At 36.2% G+C, this 17700-nt stretch overlaps 1 protein-coding gene across 1 annotated transcript in view; it reads left to right on the top strand.

The window, feature by feature from the left end:
• Nucleotides 1-17700, top strand: part of USH2A (usherin) — a 783103-nt gene that overhangs the window by 218149 nt on the left and 547254 nt on the right. The window contains exons 16-19 of the mRNA XM_082362477.1: nt 589-1083; nt 2115-2384; nt 3970-4139; nt 8885-9029. Of these exons, the coding sequence (XP_082218603.1) occupies nt 589-1083; nt 2115-2384; nt 3970-4139; nt 8885-9029 (1080 nt within the window). The remainder of the gene's footprint in view (nt 1-588; nt 1084-2114; nt 2385-3969; nt 4140-8884; nt 9030-17700) is intronic.

Here is a 17700-nt window from a genome sequence, read left to right as displayed (position 1 = left end):
TTTCTACCTCCTTCTCTCTCTTCAAATCCTTCATGTCTAGAATTGTGTGAATTCTCCATTGCTGATAACAAATTGTCTCTACAACATAGCAGCTTAAAGCAACAATAATCATTTATAGTTTCACAGTTTCCATGGGTTGGAAATTCAGAAGAGGCTCTAGTCAAGATGTTGGCTAGGTGACAGACCTGGCCTGTGGCAGTAGTTTGCCAACCCTTGGTCTAGTGTATCAGTGTCTAAAAAACAATCTGATTACTATAAGAAACCTAGTTATTTCTGTTTCAGAGAATTTGCAAGGACTCTCTTATACCTTCTATAAAAAGGACGCCGTATCATATAAAGAACAAAACAAAAGCTTAAGCTTCTAAATATGCATCATTCCAAAAGGCACTTTTCTTATATTTTACTGCACAATAAAAGTAACCAGTATTTGCTTCATCTCAATTTTTAAAAATATGAACCATACTTGTATTCAAAAGAGTGGATTGGTGTAGTTTAATGTAGTTATGTTATATAACAAAAATAATTAGAAATGTTTCCTTGCCAATTTGTGGAATGTAACTCTTTTCTTCTTTTTTTTTTAAACTTCAGATATTCAGTACTTCTTAGACACTGCGCTGTCGCCATATACCTCCTATTCCTATTACCTCGAGACCAGCAGCTTGCGTGGTTCAACAAGGAGTGCAGCTGTCACCTACAGGACAAAACCAGGGGCCCCAGAGGGAAGCCTGAACTTAAGTTATATCAGTCCTATTAGCTCAGACTCTGTGACACTTACCTGGGCTGTACCTTCAAATCGTTCTGGTCCTATCGAGAAATATATTTTGTCCTGTGCTCCTCTAGATGGCATCCAGCCCTATGTTCCCTATGAAGGTCCTGAAACCACCGCTACCATCTGGAATCTGGTTCCATTCACCAAATACCGTTTTGCTGTACAGGCGTGTACTAGTGGGGGTTGTTTACACAGCACCCCTCTGACAGTGACCACGGCCCAGGCACCTCCCCGAAGTCTGGGTCCACCCGAGGTGCGGAAGATCAGTTCCACAGAGCTTCATGTAGAATGGGCGCCACCGATGGAACCAAATGGTAGGAATTCAAGGCCTAGATTTCCCATTCTTGGGTAAAACATGAAGGAGAATCTGGGTATTTGGAATTGTGCAATAAGATTCTGACAACCATTTTCATTTTTATAGCTGCATGATGTCGTAATTGGGAAACAATTTCTAAAGATATACTATTTGTCCTGGTTAGTAGAATAAGTATATTTCTTTAATCTAATAACAAATTCCACTCATTTAAATTGCCCCCTAGAAGGCTAATATTATCTTTGCTCTTAGTGACATCTGCCATAACACAAATGATGTTTCTAATTTGAAACTCACTTAGGAAATGCATTATATTTGACTGTGTCACAAGTTAGGGCACCCATAAGCAGTAAATTTTCTTTTAAGCAAGAAAAAGATATGAAATAGTACAAAAAATATGTATATAGGCTAGCTGACTCCATTAAGTTAATTTTGGGGCTTATATAATTGAACCCTTGGTTATACAGGCCAGCACACATTCATAGATTTTTTGTAATTTAATATCGTGTACGTATTATAACAAAAGCTTTTTTCTTAGGATTTTTAAGTTACTTGATAAAACTAGGTGGAAATGAACTGTAATATTCTAATATTTATGTAAACAAGGCTTACATTAAGCAGATAATCAAATTAAAATCCCCAAATTTGAAACTATACAAATTGAAGGTACAGTGATCAAATTTCCAAAAAGAGATAGCCATTCTTAGTAGAAATTATGACCAATCATCCTGAAAAATATTGAATGTACCTATCATAAATTATAGTTATTTTGTGTTTGTACACTTTTGTGCTCAGTTTTCATTTTCCATGAATATGCTTTACAGTGATATTTCATGCATTCATGTAGCTATCAACTTCTAGTTTGTTTCTTTTTATAAGTACCTATCATGTATATTACCAAGAAAATAGACAGGTAATTGAGTCAGAAGAACAAGGAAAGCCAGGACTCTTCACATAACCTAACATCACCCCACCCCTAAAATAGCCCATTTGTCTAATAAGTCCTCTTTGTTCACCGTTTCACTTTTCTAGGCATAATTATAAGATATGAACTATACATGAAAAGACTGAGATCTAATGGAGAAACCAGGTCAGCAGAAAGTCGAGTTTTTCAGAGCAGTGGCTGGCTCAGTCCTTACCCACTTGCAGAATCAGCCAATGAAAATGCATTAGAACCTCCCCAATCAACCACAATCATCACTGGCTTGGAGCCGTACACCAAGTACAAGTTTAGAGTCTTAGCTGTGAACATGGCTGGGAGTGTGTCTTCTGCCTGGACCACAGGAAGAACGGGAGAATCAGGTGAAGACTAATGCTTTGTACTCTACTTTGGAAACTCCTGAATGAAAATATTGCCTCAAATTAAAGTCAACAGCACTAAATACATTCGAAAAGCAAGAGCTGTACATTTATATAAACCAAGGAAATATTGAATGCATAGATTGGTTTCATAGATAACTCAAGGTCACAAAGTTCTTGCAGTAAGTTCTAGGGAAAAAAATAATGTTTTAGTTGTTACTTCAAGGGGCAAAAATGACTTAACTGTAGTTATAGTCTTTTGGAAGTGTTTGTCAAAAATAGCAATTGGTTTCCAGTCCTGAAGTGGGATGGCCATATGTCCCATCTTGCTCCAAATTCAGTACAATTTATGTTCAGTGAAAGAGAAAACTGTTACCAGTTTCACAAATCTGTTTATGTTTTTCTTTCTCTTTCCAAAACAAATAGTTTAGGTACCAAATTGTACCTTAAAATATAATCCCAGACATCAAAATCTGTAATTCACAAGTGTGTTTATAAGCAGTTGGCAATATGGTAAGGAAAGATGGTGAAAAGTTTTAATTTTCTTAAGATAGCTTTACTAAGGCAAATGAGATATTTTTAATCCTCCACCTCATTCTTTATATTATAAACACGTCAAATTTCATGAGCCCTTGACAAAAAAACTACACTTTTGTTATGCTTTGAATCTATAGATATCCAAAGAAACCCAAGTCACGATTTAAATTGGATCTGTTAGGACTGTGGAGGGTAAGGGTAGCTTCAAGTTTGATGTCCAAGGGAATCATTTCATGAATAAAATGTGCATTGTGCTTGAGCATCTCTTAATGACTCCCAGCCATCTTGTCCAAATAATAAGGCCATGATAGCACAAGTGATGAGCCATGGCATTCCGGAAGGGGAAAGTCAAGGTCAGAAATGAAAAGTAATGGATGAAACAGCAATACTGGACCCTCATAATCGTATGGGTCACTGGCTAATGAAAGTGAAATGAGGTCCTTTGATAATACACCTTTGGTTAGCACATTTAAAATCCATATTAAGATCTCAAGGATGGCAGGGGGAGAATGTATGTGTGTATGTCCCTGAACATTTCAATCCAGATTTATTGAAAACTTTTCGAATTTCTTCGGGGTTATTTAGAACATTTTCGATTTCCCTCTTTCTAAACAGTAATATTCTCCCAGAAGCTCAGTGAATTACTTCTCTACATAAGAAGTCCAATATGTCACTATGCATTGTTCTAAATTTTGAGGACTGAGACATATTCTGTTTTTGTGGCTTCTCCTTTCAAAGACATCATAAGACCTATGGTTTCCTCCCCAGCTATCTACTAGTTACCTTTATGAACACAAGCAAATTCCTATTTTTTAATTTTGTAAATGGAAAATATCTTTGTTAGTAATGTGAAGGTGGAGAACATCCTTGCAGATATAAAAATAAGTGAGTAGCTTTTACACACACCAGCATCTTCTTTGATTTTTAAAAATTAGAATATTATGTAAGGAGTGAGGTGTTTCAGAAACTAGCATAAATGTGTGAATTCAGGTTGAAAACGTGTGAATACAGCATTCATTGTTTTGGCTGTTGTTATTGTTGTTGTTAACAGCGCCTGTATTCATGACCCCTCCTTCAGTCTCCCCCCTCTCACCATACTTGCTCAACGTGTCCTGGGAGATGCCAGCAGATAATGTGACAAGAGGAAAAGTTGTGGGGTATAACGTCAATATGGTTTCTGAACAATCACCTCAACAATCTAGTCCGGTGGTGTTTTCACAGGTATTGTTATTTTCAACTAACGACCTTTCAGAATTGAATTATGTCTTCATATTGACATTTTCTGTATTTGCAGAATGCTGACAGAATTTTCATTTATATTGGGTTGGCCAAAACTTTTGCTCAGTTAATGAATACATTCAATAAATTTCTTGATGAAAATGAAAAATATGTCTTATTTTTACTTAAAACCGAATGAAGATTTTGGCCAATCCAATACAATCCTTAAAGGGGGCATTCATTTCTTAATATAATATTTATGAATACAAGGCTCTAAATACTTATATCACTCATTTTTTCCTAATATAAGGGTATATGGAAATAAAGTTGGTATAATTTTGTTTCATGAAATCTACTTTTTCCACTTAGCATATATCCTTAAATATCTTGCAAGAAGCTGACATTCAGTAGCTGTGTACTATCATATTATCTGGGTACACAATAATAATTCAACCAATCCACAATCAATTGTTATGTCTATTGTATTAATTCTCTTGGAAATCTAAATGACATTGATAAGAACATCTTATACGTACATTTTACATATTTCTATTTCCTAAGAATAAATTCTGAGGGATGCAGTTTATCACAGCTTATAGCAAAGGTTGTGAACATGTTCAAGGTTTGGGATATGTAGTGACATATTTCCTTCTAGTGGGTTATATCCAGCCAGCAGTAATGAGAATAATGATCATAGGTAACGGTTACTGAGGCTTTACTGTGTACATAGACCAATTCATTTGATATGTATAATAATCCTGGAGGATGAGAGGCTCTTGTTACCCTACAGTTTATGGTGTGACCAGTGTCCTTTCTATCAGCATAAGAGTGACCAATGACAAAGACAGGCTGACGTCAACTGGACAAGTCATTCTGCATACTTGGCTGTTTAGCATCTCTTCTGAGGAAGATGCTCTTTGGAGGACGTTAACAGGACATGAAAAGATCTTTGCACTTACTTGATGCCCTGTCCCATGGGCCTATCCACATTCTTCTTCCCTAGACATCCTAGTTCCTGATTTTTTAGTCTTTTTTGTTTTACGGCCATGTTCAATACAACCAAACCACAGCCATATAATTCAGGGACCCTTCCCTTTCCACACAGAATAAATGACCAGGTGCACTACCTAAAGTTTTGCCCATTGAAAGGATTTCTTTTTATTGCTGGGTTTTAGGACCATCCCTGAATGGAGATATAAAGCAGCCAGCACCCACTTTTGACTTCATTAACCACATACTAAGACAACCCATCAGCAAACCAAACCACATTTTTCTCCTCTCACAAGTCTTAAGGGTCCCTCCAAGGAGTCATAGGTAGGAGCTGAGATCGAGCCAGCAGTGTCAGAATGGTGGATGACATGTGGGTTTGGATTACCAGCTTGCACAGCATATTATGCGTTCTGGCTGTTACTTGTATTATAATACTCTATTCCGAGAAACTAAGATAAGAAAAAAAAAAACCCATAGTTTATACAACACATCCCAGAAATCAACTTGTTTTTATCCCGCTTTTACCAATTACTTGCCATATCACACATCTCTGTGCTTCAGGTTTTATTCATGTGTAAAATGGGAAAACAATTTCTGCTTATCTATACAGTTTTTGTGGAGCTTAAAGAGCTTGACAAATATTAGATATTGTTATTATTAGTGATTATTATTAATGCGATACAGCTACATTACATTTTATAAAATATTATTCAATGGGGCAGGAAAATATTTTTTTATATTGACAAAATTTATGTATATAAATCTTTTGTTTGTTTAAAAGTCTTTGTGGCTGAATTAAAAGAAGGATATAGATATGTCACTTTATTCTCTCTCTTATACCCTCTCCTGCAAATATTCATCTACCTAATCGTATATTCAAGAAAGTGAAATCACAAGTGGCAAAGTCAAAATTTTTTATGTTCTCAACAATTAAATTTGTATCCACACTGACCTGAGCATGTCTTGTTATAATCTTGGTAAATAAATAGCCAAAATTTCTGGGGAAAGCCTACTGTAAAAATAACTGTTAAAGGATCTTTACCTAAGAATGTGGTAGAAGACATATATAGAAGTGGTGCTATTATCATTGTAGTATTTTAAACTCCTACAAAGTTCTTCTCACCTCTTTAAAGATTAATCCCACAAAAAACTTTCAATTAGATACATCCTTTAAGACTTGCTAAGATGAGTCTATGTACATAATAAAGACACAGTTTATCTGAGTGATGATTTTACATGCCCCAAGCTCTAGGATAAGTGTCTCTTAAAAATCATGTAATTTATAATAACTATATGTAGAGAAGAAGTAAAATTTCATCAAAATTAGTATTAGTCTACATTTTCTCTTTATTACATTTCATTTTGTGTTCTTTTTAAAAATTTTTTTAAATAGGTCTTTATTGGAGTATAATTGCTTCACAATACTGTGTTAGTTTCTGTTGCACAACAAAGTGAATCAGCCATACGCATACACATGTCCCCATATCCCCTCCCTCTTTTTCTCTTTAACATCTTTATAGGAGTATAATTGCTTTACAATGGTGTGTTAGTTTCTGCTTTATAACAAAGTGAATCAGTTATACATATACATATATCCCCATATCTCCTCCCTCTTGCGTCTGCCTCCCTCCCACCCTCCCTATCCCACCCTTCTAGGTGGTCACAAAGCACCGAGCTGATCTCCCTGTGCTATGCGACTGCTTCCCACTAGCTATCTATTTTACATTTGGTAGTGTATATATGTCCATATATACACTACCACTCTCTCACTTTGTCCCAGCTTACCCTTCCCCCTCCCCGTGTCCGCAAGTCCATTCTCTAGTAGGTTTGCATCTTTATTCCCGTCTTGCCCCTAGGTTCTTCATGACTTTTTTTTTTTTTTAGATTCCATATATATGTGTTAGCATACAGTATTTGTTTTTCTCTTTCTGACTTACTTCACTCTGTATGACAGACTCTAGGTCCATCCACCTCACTACAAATAACTCAGTTTTGTTTCTTTTTAGGGCTGAGTAATATTCTGTTGTATATATGTGCCACATCTTCTTTATCCATTCATCTGTCGATGGACACTTAGGTTGCTTCCATGTCCTGGCTATTGTAAATAGAGCTGCAGTGAACATCGTGGTACATGACTCTTTTTGAATTATGGTTTTCTCAGGGTATATGCCCAGTAGTGGGATTGCTGGGTCATATGGTAGTTCTATTTTTAGTTTTTTAAGGAACCTCCATACTGTTCATCCCCTCCCTCTTAATGTGTTCTTGAGACAAAGAATAATTTGTTTAAAAGTGATTCAATTTTTTAAATTAAATAAGAAATGCCTTAATGTATTTTATCTTAAAAACAATTTTATTTTCTAAAAATCTACATTAAATCCCATCAAGATTGTGCTAAATAAGATAAATCTTATAGCAATATTAAGATTTACTCATTTCAAAGTTTTATTTTCCTTAGAAAATTTTAAATCACATTGCACAAAAGAAAACAGTTTATATCCTCAAAACCTAAGTAGCCATTTTAAAATTGGAAAAAGGGTTAATAATTCAGTGTTTGATGCTTTTCTGATTTCTAAATGTAATTGCAAGAAAATGGTACCAATGTTTTAAATTATTCCTAGATATTTTGAATCTCCAAAGTCACCTTTATTTCTGAAAAATGTTATGTAAGCAATATAATTTATATTCCAAACACACTGCTTTCTAGAACTACTCAGTTTATGAAATTTTAAAGTCAGTACCCAGGCACATATTCCAAATGAATTTTATTGTACTCCTAAAGGGAAAACAAAATCTAGAAATTAACTCCAAATGTTATTAATCTTTACAGTTACCTGTAGTATTTATATTTATGGAAGATTATTTGATATGAATGTATATCAATATCCCTTAGAAAAATAGCTTTGTACTCATGCTTGCTGTCAGACTATCCATTTTAATGACTTTTTTTTCGTAAATATAATCACCAGCGGTCTTTGTATCTACAGACTAAGCAAATTTACATGGTTGCTTTTGATCAATTCTAGTTATAATGACAGGACAAGCTCTCAGTGTTTATTGTTTAATTACTTGTTTATGGACCATAGAGTCTCCTTTGCTCAAATCTGCTATTTTCATTTGAAAATGTGTGATAAAGACAGTATTTCAAAAAAAAAATGTAACTGTTTGATCAATCTTCTTATGCTCAGTTGTACAAGAAAGATAATTGAGAATTGACTTCATGTGGGTGCTCAGTAATCTTTCCTTTTTTTCCCTTTTTCTTCCTGTGGCTTTTTTTTTTTTTTTTTTTAAAGCAAATGATGGGATTGATTTAACGTAGTGACATCTTTCTGTACCAGCTCCATCAGCTAGCATGTGGGCATTACTGCACTGGGTTCATTTTGGCCAAGCCCCGTGGTTTTATTTGGACTTTTTCACAATAACAATGACAGTGTCACCATTCTTTATCTGTACCATCAGTGACACGAACTGCACCACCATGCTGCTTTAGGAGGCAATAACTCGGTTTCCTCATTTATCCACTCAGGAACTGGATTATTACCTCATAAAGCAGTGTGATTGTACAATTATCAATTAAATCCTAGCTTGTTGAGGCCCTTCAAAAAAAATGCTTCAAAAAATCCTAGCTTGTTGAGGCCCTTTTCCTAATCGTGGTTGGCAATAATTCCCTCTGTCAGAATTCCTGGAACTTTGCTTGTAAAGCTAATGTTTTTCACACTGATTATCTATTATCTGACTTCTTTTTTTTTTTTGCTTCACAGGTGTTGTACACTGCTAAATCCCAAGAACTGTCTTATATTGTAAAAGGACTACAACCTTATAGGATATACAACTTTACTATTTCTCTCTGCAATACAGTTGGTTGTATAACCAGTGCTTCGGGAGCAGGACGGACTTTAGCAGCAGGTAAGCAAGTTCTAAAGGACATGAAAAATATATTGTGTATTTATAAACAAAACACCTACAAAGCTCAATACCTTCTCTAGTTTGGACTTAATATTTGTCTTTTCTGCTTTCTCCTTCTCCCTCACTAACCCTGATTGCTACTGACCATGACATAGTTGAACAGAAAAAGAAACTTAAGAGCCCTGAACATTCCTGTGTTGCAGCTGTGTCATCATAAGAAACATAATTAGATGCCGAGTGACTACAGGACTCCCACCACCCTAAGTCCTAAAGGTGTCCCAACAATTGTTTGAAGTGTTTAGCAGGCTTCTTGTGAGGACTCAGAATACTGCTTCTCTCAGTCTTAACTTTTTTTGTGTGGGATTGGGTCTATCCCTTCCTGCCCCACGGAGCTAACAGCAGACATCCAGAAATTACTGGGTTGCCCTGGTGTCATATTTTGCCTTTATTGGATAGGCAGTAGTGCGTTTATTAATCTGTTTATTATGAGTATGAAGCTCCTAAGTACATAAAATTGAAATAACAACTTGTTATCAAGTATAATCTTACCAGGAAATAGTTTGTATAATTTTTTGCTTGCTTCACTTATGACAAATTAGGTTCACACAAACTTGATTACATGTATTATTAACACCTATATAACCCAATTACTTACCATTTAGGATATTTTCAAATCAGTTTTTCTGTCAGCATCCAACAAGGCTTAGATTCCTGGTGCTCTTTAAGGAAATGTCCAGATGTGAGGAGGTTAAGAGACTCCTAGGCGAATGACAGATAGCATGCAAACATGTTTAGCTATGAAAATACTCCTTAGACCTTCTTCCTTACTGTCTTCATATACAATTCCATAGTTTTTGTCTTGTTTTATTTTGTTTTCGTTCTGGAAAAACTTGTTTGGCTCAAATTATCTTGTATCAATATACAACAAACTTCAAATATAACAAGTAATTTTGTTTCTTCAAATTGTCCACCAATGATGGGGACTTCCCTGGTGGTCCAGTGGTTAAGACTCTGTGCTCCCAATGCAAGGGGCACGGGTTCGATCCCTGGTTGGGGAACTAAGATCCCCACATGCTGCATGGCAGGGCCAAAAAAAAAAAATTTTTTTTTTCAATGATGAGAATGACTCCAAAGTTCCAAGAAATTATGTTTTATTATCTCTGACTCAACTCTTTGTGTTTTTACATATTTAACCTATATGTACAAGTATTTATGGAGTACCTAGCTTGAACAAAAAACACCATTCTCCTATAAGAATATTTATTTATTTTTATATACTATGTTATTAGAGAGTTACGGAGTGTGGATAACAGGGGAAGACTCCCTGTCTCTTTTAGAAAAAATGACATAATTTGGGACTAGAGGATAAAAATTAAAAGAGCAATCTGTCCTGGGGGCTGGAGAAAGTGAAAACAGAAACCACACAAACCAAAGATTGGCCTGAGATCTAGGGGAGGATAAAGGGACTCCGATTATGTGACCGAGCAGAACTGAAATCACAGCTTCTCAGGGTTGTAAAGCATTTCAAGGTCATCTAGGGTGACTATCTAGCCAATATTAATATATCCTATGCAACATTCCTTCCAAGGGTTTGTCCGACCTGTGTGTGATCCTTTAGTGGTAGGGGAACTACACCTCTCTGGCAAATCATACCATGTTTAGAGACCTCTTTGAAAACGCAATTTCAAAGGTGATACTAATCCAAAATACCTCCCTCTGGCTCCTATTGAACATTCTCCTTCCACTCCCTTGGGGGCTGTCCTCACTCTAATTCACCTTCCTCATGACATCACTTCCAATAACATCTTCAGTAACAATACCCCCAGCCAAGTCTTCTCTCCTCCAGGCTGTGTACCGAGGGACCTCCCAGCTGCACCTCACATGCCCTAGTTTCCAGCACTGTTAGGACAGGCTCTCTCCTTTAGATAGGATCTACTCTGTTTTTTCATAGACACAAACTAAAAGAACTGAACGGAGACATGCTGGTCCCCAGAGACTAGACAGATCCTGGACATGGAAAGAGAAAAGCAGGGAAAATGTCTATAGAATGGCATCTTCCCTGCTTAATGGACCAATGATCACGTCTGTGTGAATATCATCCTCATTGGTTGCAGTAAGAATTCCTGTGACGTGGAACTCACTGTGCCCCAGTGCTATGTGCTCTTCTTCTAGTCACTGGTGAGGAGGCTTAAGGCCACTCCATCCACTGGAAGCTGAGTGGAGCAGAGCTCATCTAGGCCCTCTGAGTCCTCTCCCCACCTCTTTATCCCTGAAAAACAGAACTTGGAAACCTCTCATAGTCTCCGAAAGCCATGAGATGTGCAAGTTAATTGACTTTTTCAAATAAGAGTTTATTTGTGTATTTTAGGGGAAAATGATAAGCCAGAATGCCGCAACTTGAATTTGGGCTCTGCCATCTACTAGCTTTGTGACCTTGAGTAAATTATATGACCTCTGTGCCTTAGTTTTCCAATTTATAAATAAGGATAACCTATTACATAGGGCTCTCCCGAGGAGTAAACACATGTTAAGTATTTAAAGCAGTGCCCAGCACAGAGTAAATCCTCAAAAAAAAATTGTTATTTTTATCAAGATTTCTATCATAACTGTTTTGTAATACTTTTATCAGTCACAATGTAAATGTTATAGAATGTCTAATCGAATGTTATCGAAGTCATAAAATTTATTTTACAACTTTGTTTCCATAACAGTATTATAACATAAGTATAACAATGGAGAGTCCTAAAACTAAGTATTGAATGACAAAAGTAAACTGTAGGGGGCGCTAACATCAAAAAGCATCATTTTTCAGTTCTGTAAGGAGCATGTTGTTCAGAATTATGACATGCATTTCAGGATTTTGATCAAAAACTACACATTTCAAATTTGTTGTTTACAATATAGAGTTAATAATGTGTCATAACCATATTGTTGCTGTTTTGCTGTGAATGCTCAATTCAGTAAACGTCTATTAAGGTTACTATTTAAAGCACTGGGTGGAGGGGATTCTAATAGAATCCATTCAAAGATACTTTAATGGTGTCTGCGTTAAGGTACTGACATATAACAGGTAGGATTAACACCTTGGGGGAAAGGATAAAAGAAAGCTATGGGAACGGAGAATATGGGATAGATAACTTTGATTTAGGAGACTGGGAAATTAGCTCAGGTTAAATGGCATTTGAAATGGACTATAAAGAATTGGTGAAGATTTTTGCAGCTATTATACCATGTGTCGCTGTTTGAGGGGCTGTTCCGTACTGAGGTGATGAAAGCTGAGGTTTATAAAGATGTCTCTGTCCGTATAGTGTAGAATAGATTAAAGTGTGGAAATAGAGACTGGTAGACATTCCAAGGGGGCCATGAGAAAGTAAATCAGATAAATAGAAAGAAAGATTAAAAGAAAGGAATAGAGTAGATCAAGGAGAGGAAATCCACAGGTTAAGAAGAGGGAGGAATTGAAGATGACAGTAAATATCCTAGACAGTGGTGATGCCACTAAATATAATGCAAAACACGAAGAAAGAACATATGGGAGAAATAAAACCATGAGTTTCAGTTTGATTATCTGATGGAAACACATCCATGACTATTATAACCAGCCAACAGAAGAAAATGCAAATCTGGAGCTTAAGAAGGATGCAGGTTTTATAATCACCTGCACATAGAAGGAGCCGAAACTATGGATAATAATGTATTAGTGAAGGCAGAGAAAATACAAAATAAAAGTTTACATCTCAGTGAATGCTCACATTTTGGGAGGAAGAGGAAAGGAGAAATAAAGGGAACAGAGATGTGGTCAGAGTTAGAAAAAGAACCTAGAAAAAGCAGTATCCAAAAAATCAAGGGGAGAGAGAATTCTAGAAGGAGGATGTTGTCAGTAGGGTCACATGTTGTAGGGGAAGTAGGAAAAATGTAAACCGCAAGGAACGTGGGGTCACTGATGACTCTCTGGGCAGCACTCTGATTAACATGGTTAGAGCAGAAGCTGGAAGGTAAAAAATTAAACAGTTGCAGGAGAAGATGGGATAGTAAATTTTAAATGTGTAGTTTTTTGTCCTTTGCCAAAATGTTCCTTCTACTCAATTTCCATTAAAAAAAAAAAAACATTAACTTTGTTCACATGTGAAATCCTTTCTTTTCTGAAGGAAGAATTATTTTAGCGCTCTTCTGCTAAAATGTTTATTCCTTTATCCCTTAATTTATTTTGTCAGAACTCTCTGACTCTTCATCTGACAAGCAGGGAATAAAGTCACTTACATGACAAAAGTATAAAAAAATAATTTTTGCTTGCCACTTGATTTATTATAAAATATACCATTTTCAGGGGTGTTTGGATCAGGGAGAATGGATTTGTTTTTATTAGAATACAAAGAAAACCCCAGCAATTACAGATCCAATATCCTTCTTGCCTCCTTTGTTTTTAATAGGTGAATAAGGTTTTTTTTCTAAAATTTTCCTAGGATCAAACCTCTGTGCATAACTGATAGATATTAAGTCATAGAAATAAACAGTGAGAAGGTCAATCCTTTTGAATGGTCAACAGGTTTGTTGACCATTGTAGGAAAGGAATAAAAGTTAAGTTGTAGCTATGATTCTTCCTGCTCTGTTTATTCTAGTAATAAAGTTACAATTTGGAGGGTATATATTACTCCAGTGAATTCTAATGGATTTGTGAGAAATTTAACTCAAGTCTAAATGTAGTTTACGTGAGTGAAGTATCAGGAATCAGAAGAAGCCAGTGACCATTTAAAAATTTTGAAGAACACCCAAAATTTGAAGTAGTAGTCAGCCTTTTTGAAGCACTGAATCACTTAAACATGTTGTTTTTCCTTAAATCTCAGTCACAGAAATCAAAAAGATACTTGTAAAGATGTATCTGCTTCATTAAGAAGCTCGAGAATTATAATTTGCTCTCTTTTAAGTATTTTTTCAGTTAGATAGTATTAGAATTACACATTTCATCCAGAATATTTATTGCTTTACTCCTTTAGTTTTGGTGCCCATGACAAAGTCTGAGAGCTGATGTGAGAAAAGTATTCTCCCAGGAGCAGCTGCATCTCCATTGCAAAATCTTGAGGAAACTGTCATGGGTGGCTTTGGAGTTGCCTCTGGGTGTATAAGGGTCATGAACTGATGGGCTGGGCACCCTTCTTGTACTTTTCTTGAAGATTACCCTTTTCATCAATAACTTTGTACATTTCCACCCTTTGTGAATTAAGTACAAATTAAACCTTCCTTCAGAGAAATTCCTTTTGGAGATCCATTCCCGGAGGAACAATGTCCTATTTCCTTTACCTATCATAAATTGACCTCTACACTACAAGCTTAGAAGTGCCCATCTCCCATTAAGCAAGTAATTAGTGGTGCATTAAGATTTTTGTCTGAATCCAAAGTAGAATGTATGGGCTGTTTGCCGCTGGGTTGAAAACACACATTGTTTTGTATGCAGGTACCTAAGTCCTTTCATTGTGAATAGGACCCAGAGTGATTAAACAAGCACTCTTAATATGTTAATTTATAATTTTAATTATAACAATCTTGTATATATAGTCATCAGTGAATACTAATATAAATATTTTTCTATCTTTTTATTCATAATGCATAAACCAATCATCCAGTTACTTCTCTGAGGTTGCCTGTTTTTGTTTCATAATACAATCTTTGTTCTTAGTTATGAATGCATTTTGTTCGTTCCTGTCTTGAATAATCCCTCATTAAGCTAGTCACTTTCTGCTCCATGCTAAAAAGGAAAAATTATCATGCAAATGTGGCATGCCATATTAAAAAGCACATTACCAACCACTTTTGTTGCTGTCCTTCAATTAGTTTCCCTTCTTTGAATTTAATTCCATTTGTTGTTAAACTACTGACTTGATGTATGGACTCATGAATCTCAGGCTGCTGCCAGGAAAGTGGGGAAAAAAAAAAAAATCAAAGCCTCTTGGAAGAGCTGCAGAGGCGAGCTGAAATGAATTTGCTTCACCTTTGACAGGAACACTTGAACAGCAGTGAAATTCTCTGCGGATTCAACTTGGCTAATTATCCAATTATTTATTTCAAGAATAAAGGCACTGTTTTACAATTAGAGCAGTGTAAGTCAATCTGAGAAATTTGGTAATGACAGATGACTTAAGTCACTTCTAAGATAAACAGTATCTGTGCACACTTGTCTCACCCAGTCTTTTCAGGCAGCAGTTCTCACGTCTTAGCATCAGGGAAATCCTGAGTACGCGGAAGGGTTGGTTTTGTTTGTTTTGCTCTTTCGACAACAGAAATTATTTTGCCCTTCTAACCACCGTGTCAAATTTCCGTGGCTCTCAGGCAATGTTGAAGTTGTATTTCTCTTGATTAAAAGCTTTTGGTTCAAAGCAATACTTTTTAATTGCCTAATGATATAAGTCAGTTCTTAGGAAAGAACCGCACATTTAGGAGTTCATTTGCAATATAACTGAAAAATTCATTGCATGGCAGTAAAACAATTTACTGTTAATTACAAGGAGAAGAATTTGCTGTAGCATGCTCACAGATTGCCATGAATCATGCAGCACTCCTAGAGATTTATAACAGATGTGTAAGTGGGATGAATTAGCAGGGTTTAATAACAGAGACACAAATCATGCAGACTTCAAGGAGCTTTAATTGATATACTAGAATGTGACGGGCATGAATCACTCAGCCATTCAACAGCACAGTAACATATGGTCAGCTCAATATGCTGCATCTGAAATCGGTTGGTGAGTCGTTGGTTGTCCCATATGGTGGAAGCAATATATTTTTCATGATTCAAAAAAAATACATCCTTGTTTTTAAAGAAATATGATGGCAAAGCATGTTTGTTATTGAACTTGAATGCCAAACTGGGGTTTTTTATAATGATTTTGACATGGCAGCTTCCCCAAATATAGAGCGGCTACTACTTGTAATACCAGATCGTTGGAGACGTTATGAGAACCAGATTGGTGCTTGTTGGCAGGCTTGATCCACAGCAAAGCCTACAGAAGAGCTCAGCTGACGAGAGCTGCAATTGTTAGGGAAATCCTTCAGACTCCGATAAAACAAACCAAATGAAAAGGATGATGCCAGTTTCAGAGAAGTTCAGGAATGCCCAGATTTGCAAAGAGAATAGAGTGAATTGAATGAGAGACCCTTACTTAGCAGGGTAGGAAAGTGGCTGTGATAGCACCATGACCCCAATTGTAACAATTGGACACAACATTTTAAAAATCAACCTCTTAATTAAAGGTTCAGTCCTTCAGGAGCATTCTAAAAGAAATCATGGCGGACCAGTGCATCAGTGGTAGCACCAATCCCATGTTATTCCTGAAGGATTATTTCAGCGTAGGAAAACAGGTAATCCTGGTGCAGACCAATATCTGGTAGCATGCAACATCTTTGTATGGAAACTGGGATCTGGCAGCTTTCGACAAAGCTTTTGTGGCATTAGTAAACCTGACAGACTTGAAAAAGGAATATTGCAGCCTTAGAACTGTGGCTGCCAGAATTTAATGTCAACAATTAAAATTTATTTTGATCCTTACCTACTGTTTATTACTGTTTGTATACACAACAGACCTTACTAATACAGAGATGCACTATTAGATGGAATTACCATCTGTTCAGAGTGAAATGCTGGCATCTGTCTTAGATGCTAAAACTAAAATGATATTATTTCTAACAAAACAAAATTAACTGCTTTTTACTCACCCACTTTAATGTTGAATGTGTGATGCACCCAAGGTAAAGGCTTGTTGATACACTATGTAATGACCTCTGTTGCCAGGTCTGTATTTAGATATGTGACTTTCACGGGGCCTCTGTTGACCTTTTTGGCATGGCAGAAATGGCATGCAGAAATCACACTTTCTAAAGCACCATTTTAGTTTTCCGATGTATTAACTATAGTAAGGCATTAAAACAACACAATTAAAATGTGTAAGACTTGAACTAGAAAGACTATTGTGTGCAAAATATTTTGATAGATGTGCCCTAAATAAATGCAAGGGGAAAAAATTAAATAGACAAAAATTCATCTGAACAGAGTTGCCGTACACCCACAGCTTTAGGAAAAAATAAACTGTTATCTTCTCTGTTGGACTATTTCTAATTTTCTCCTACACTGACATGTAGGAAAGATTTATATTCAGCATCCCCTCCTTTATTTTAAGCCTAAGTATCCTATGAAAAAAGATCTCTAACTCGTAGAAGTTAGAGAATTTGGAGTATCAAGGACAATGGTAGTTTCCATACTGATGTTGGATCCATGATGCTACTTTCTGAGAAGCCCGACTTCAGTTCTATATATCACAAAATAATAAATTCTGTCACACCAACGTTTAATGCACGTACACAGTGCATTAACTGTAACTGTGGTACATTTATTTGTGCTAGAGGAGACTTGAAAATGATTAAAAAATCAATACTTTTCTGTCAGAGAAGCAAGTGTTACCATGCATTTAAGTAGTTAATTGCATAAGCCCCATAAAAGCTTCAAGTTTGGGTAGCAAGGATGCCATAATTACAGTCCAAGCAACTACCTTTTATTGACGGGGGACTTTAGGGAACAGTACGTGCTGTCACTGCTGCTGCCGTATGTACAGTTCAGAAATCACGGATCCTCACACTTTTTATGTGTTGGACGTGAGGTGCGTGCAAATTATTGATGATCACC

This window comes from Balaenoptera borealis (genome assembly GCF_965194805.1).
Source record: "Balaenoptera borealis genome assembly, chromosome: 1".
Classification (NCBI taxonomy): domain Eukaryota; kingdom Metazoa; phylum Chordata; class Mammalia; order Artiodactyla; family Balaenopteridae; genus Balaenoptera; species Balaenoptera borealis.
Note: the sequence above shows the minus strand (reverse complement) of the source record. Positions and strands in the feature narration are given on the sequence as shown.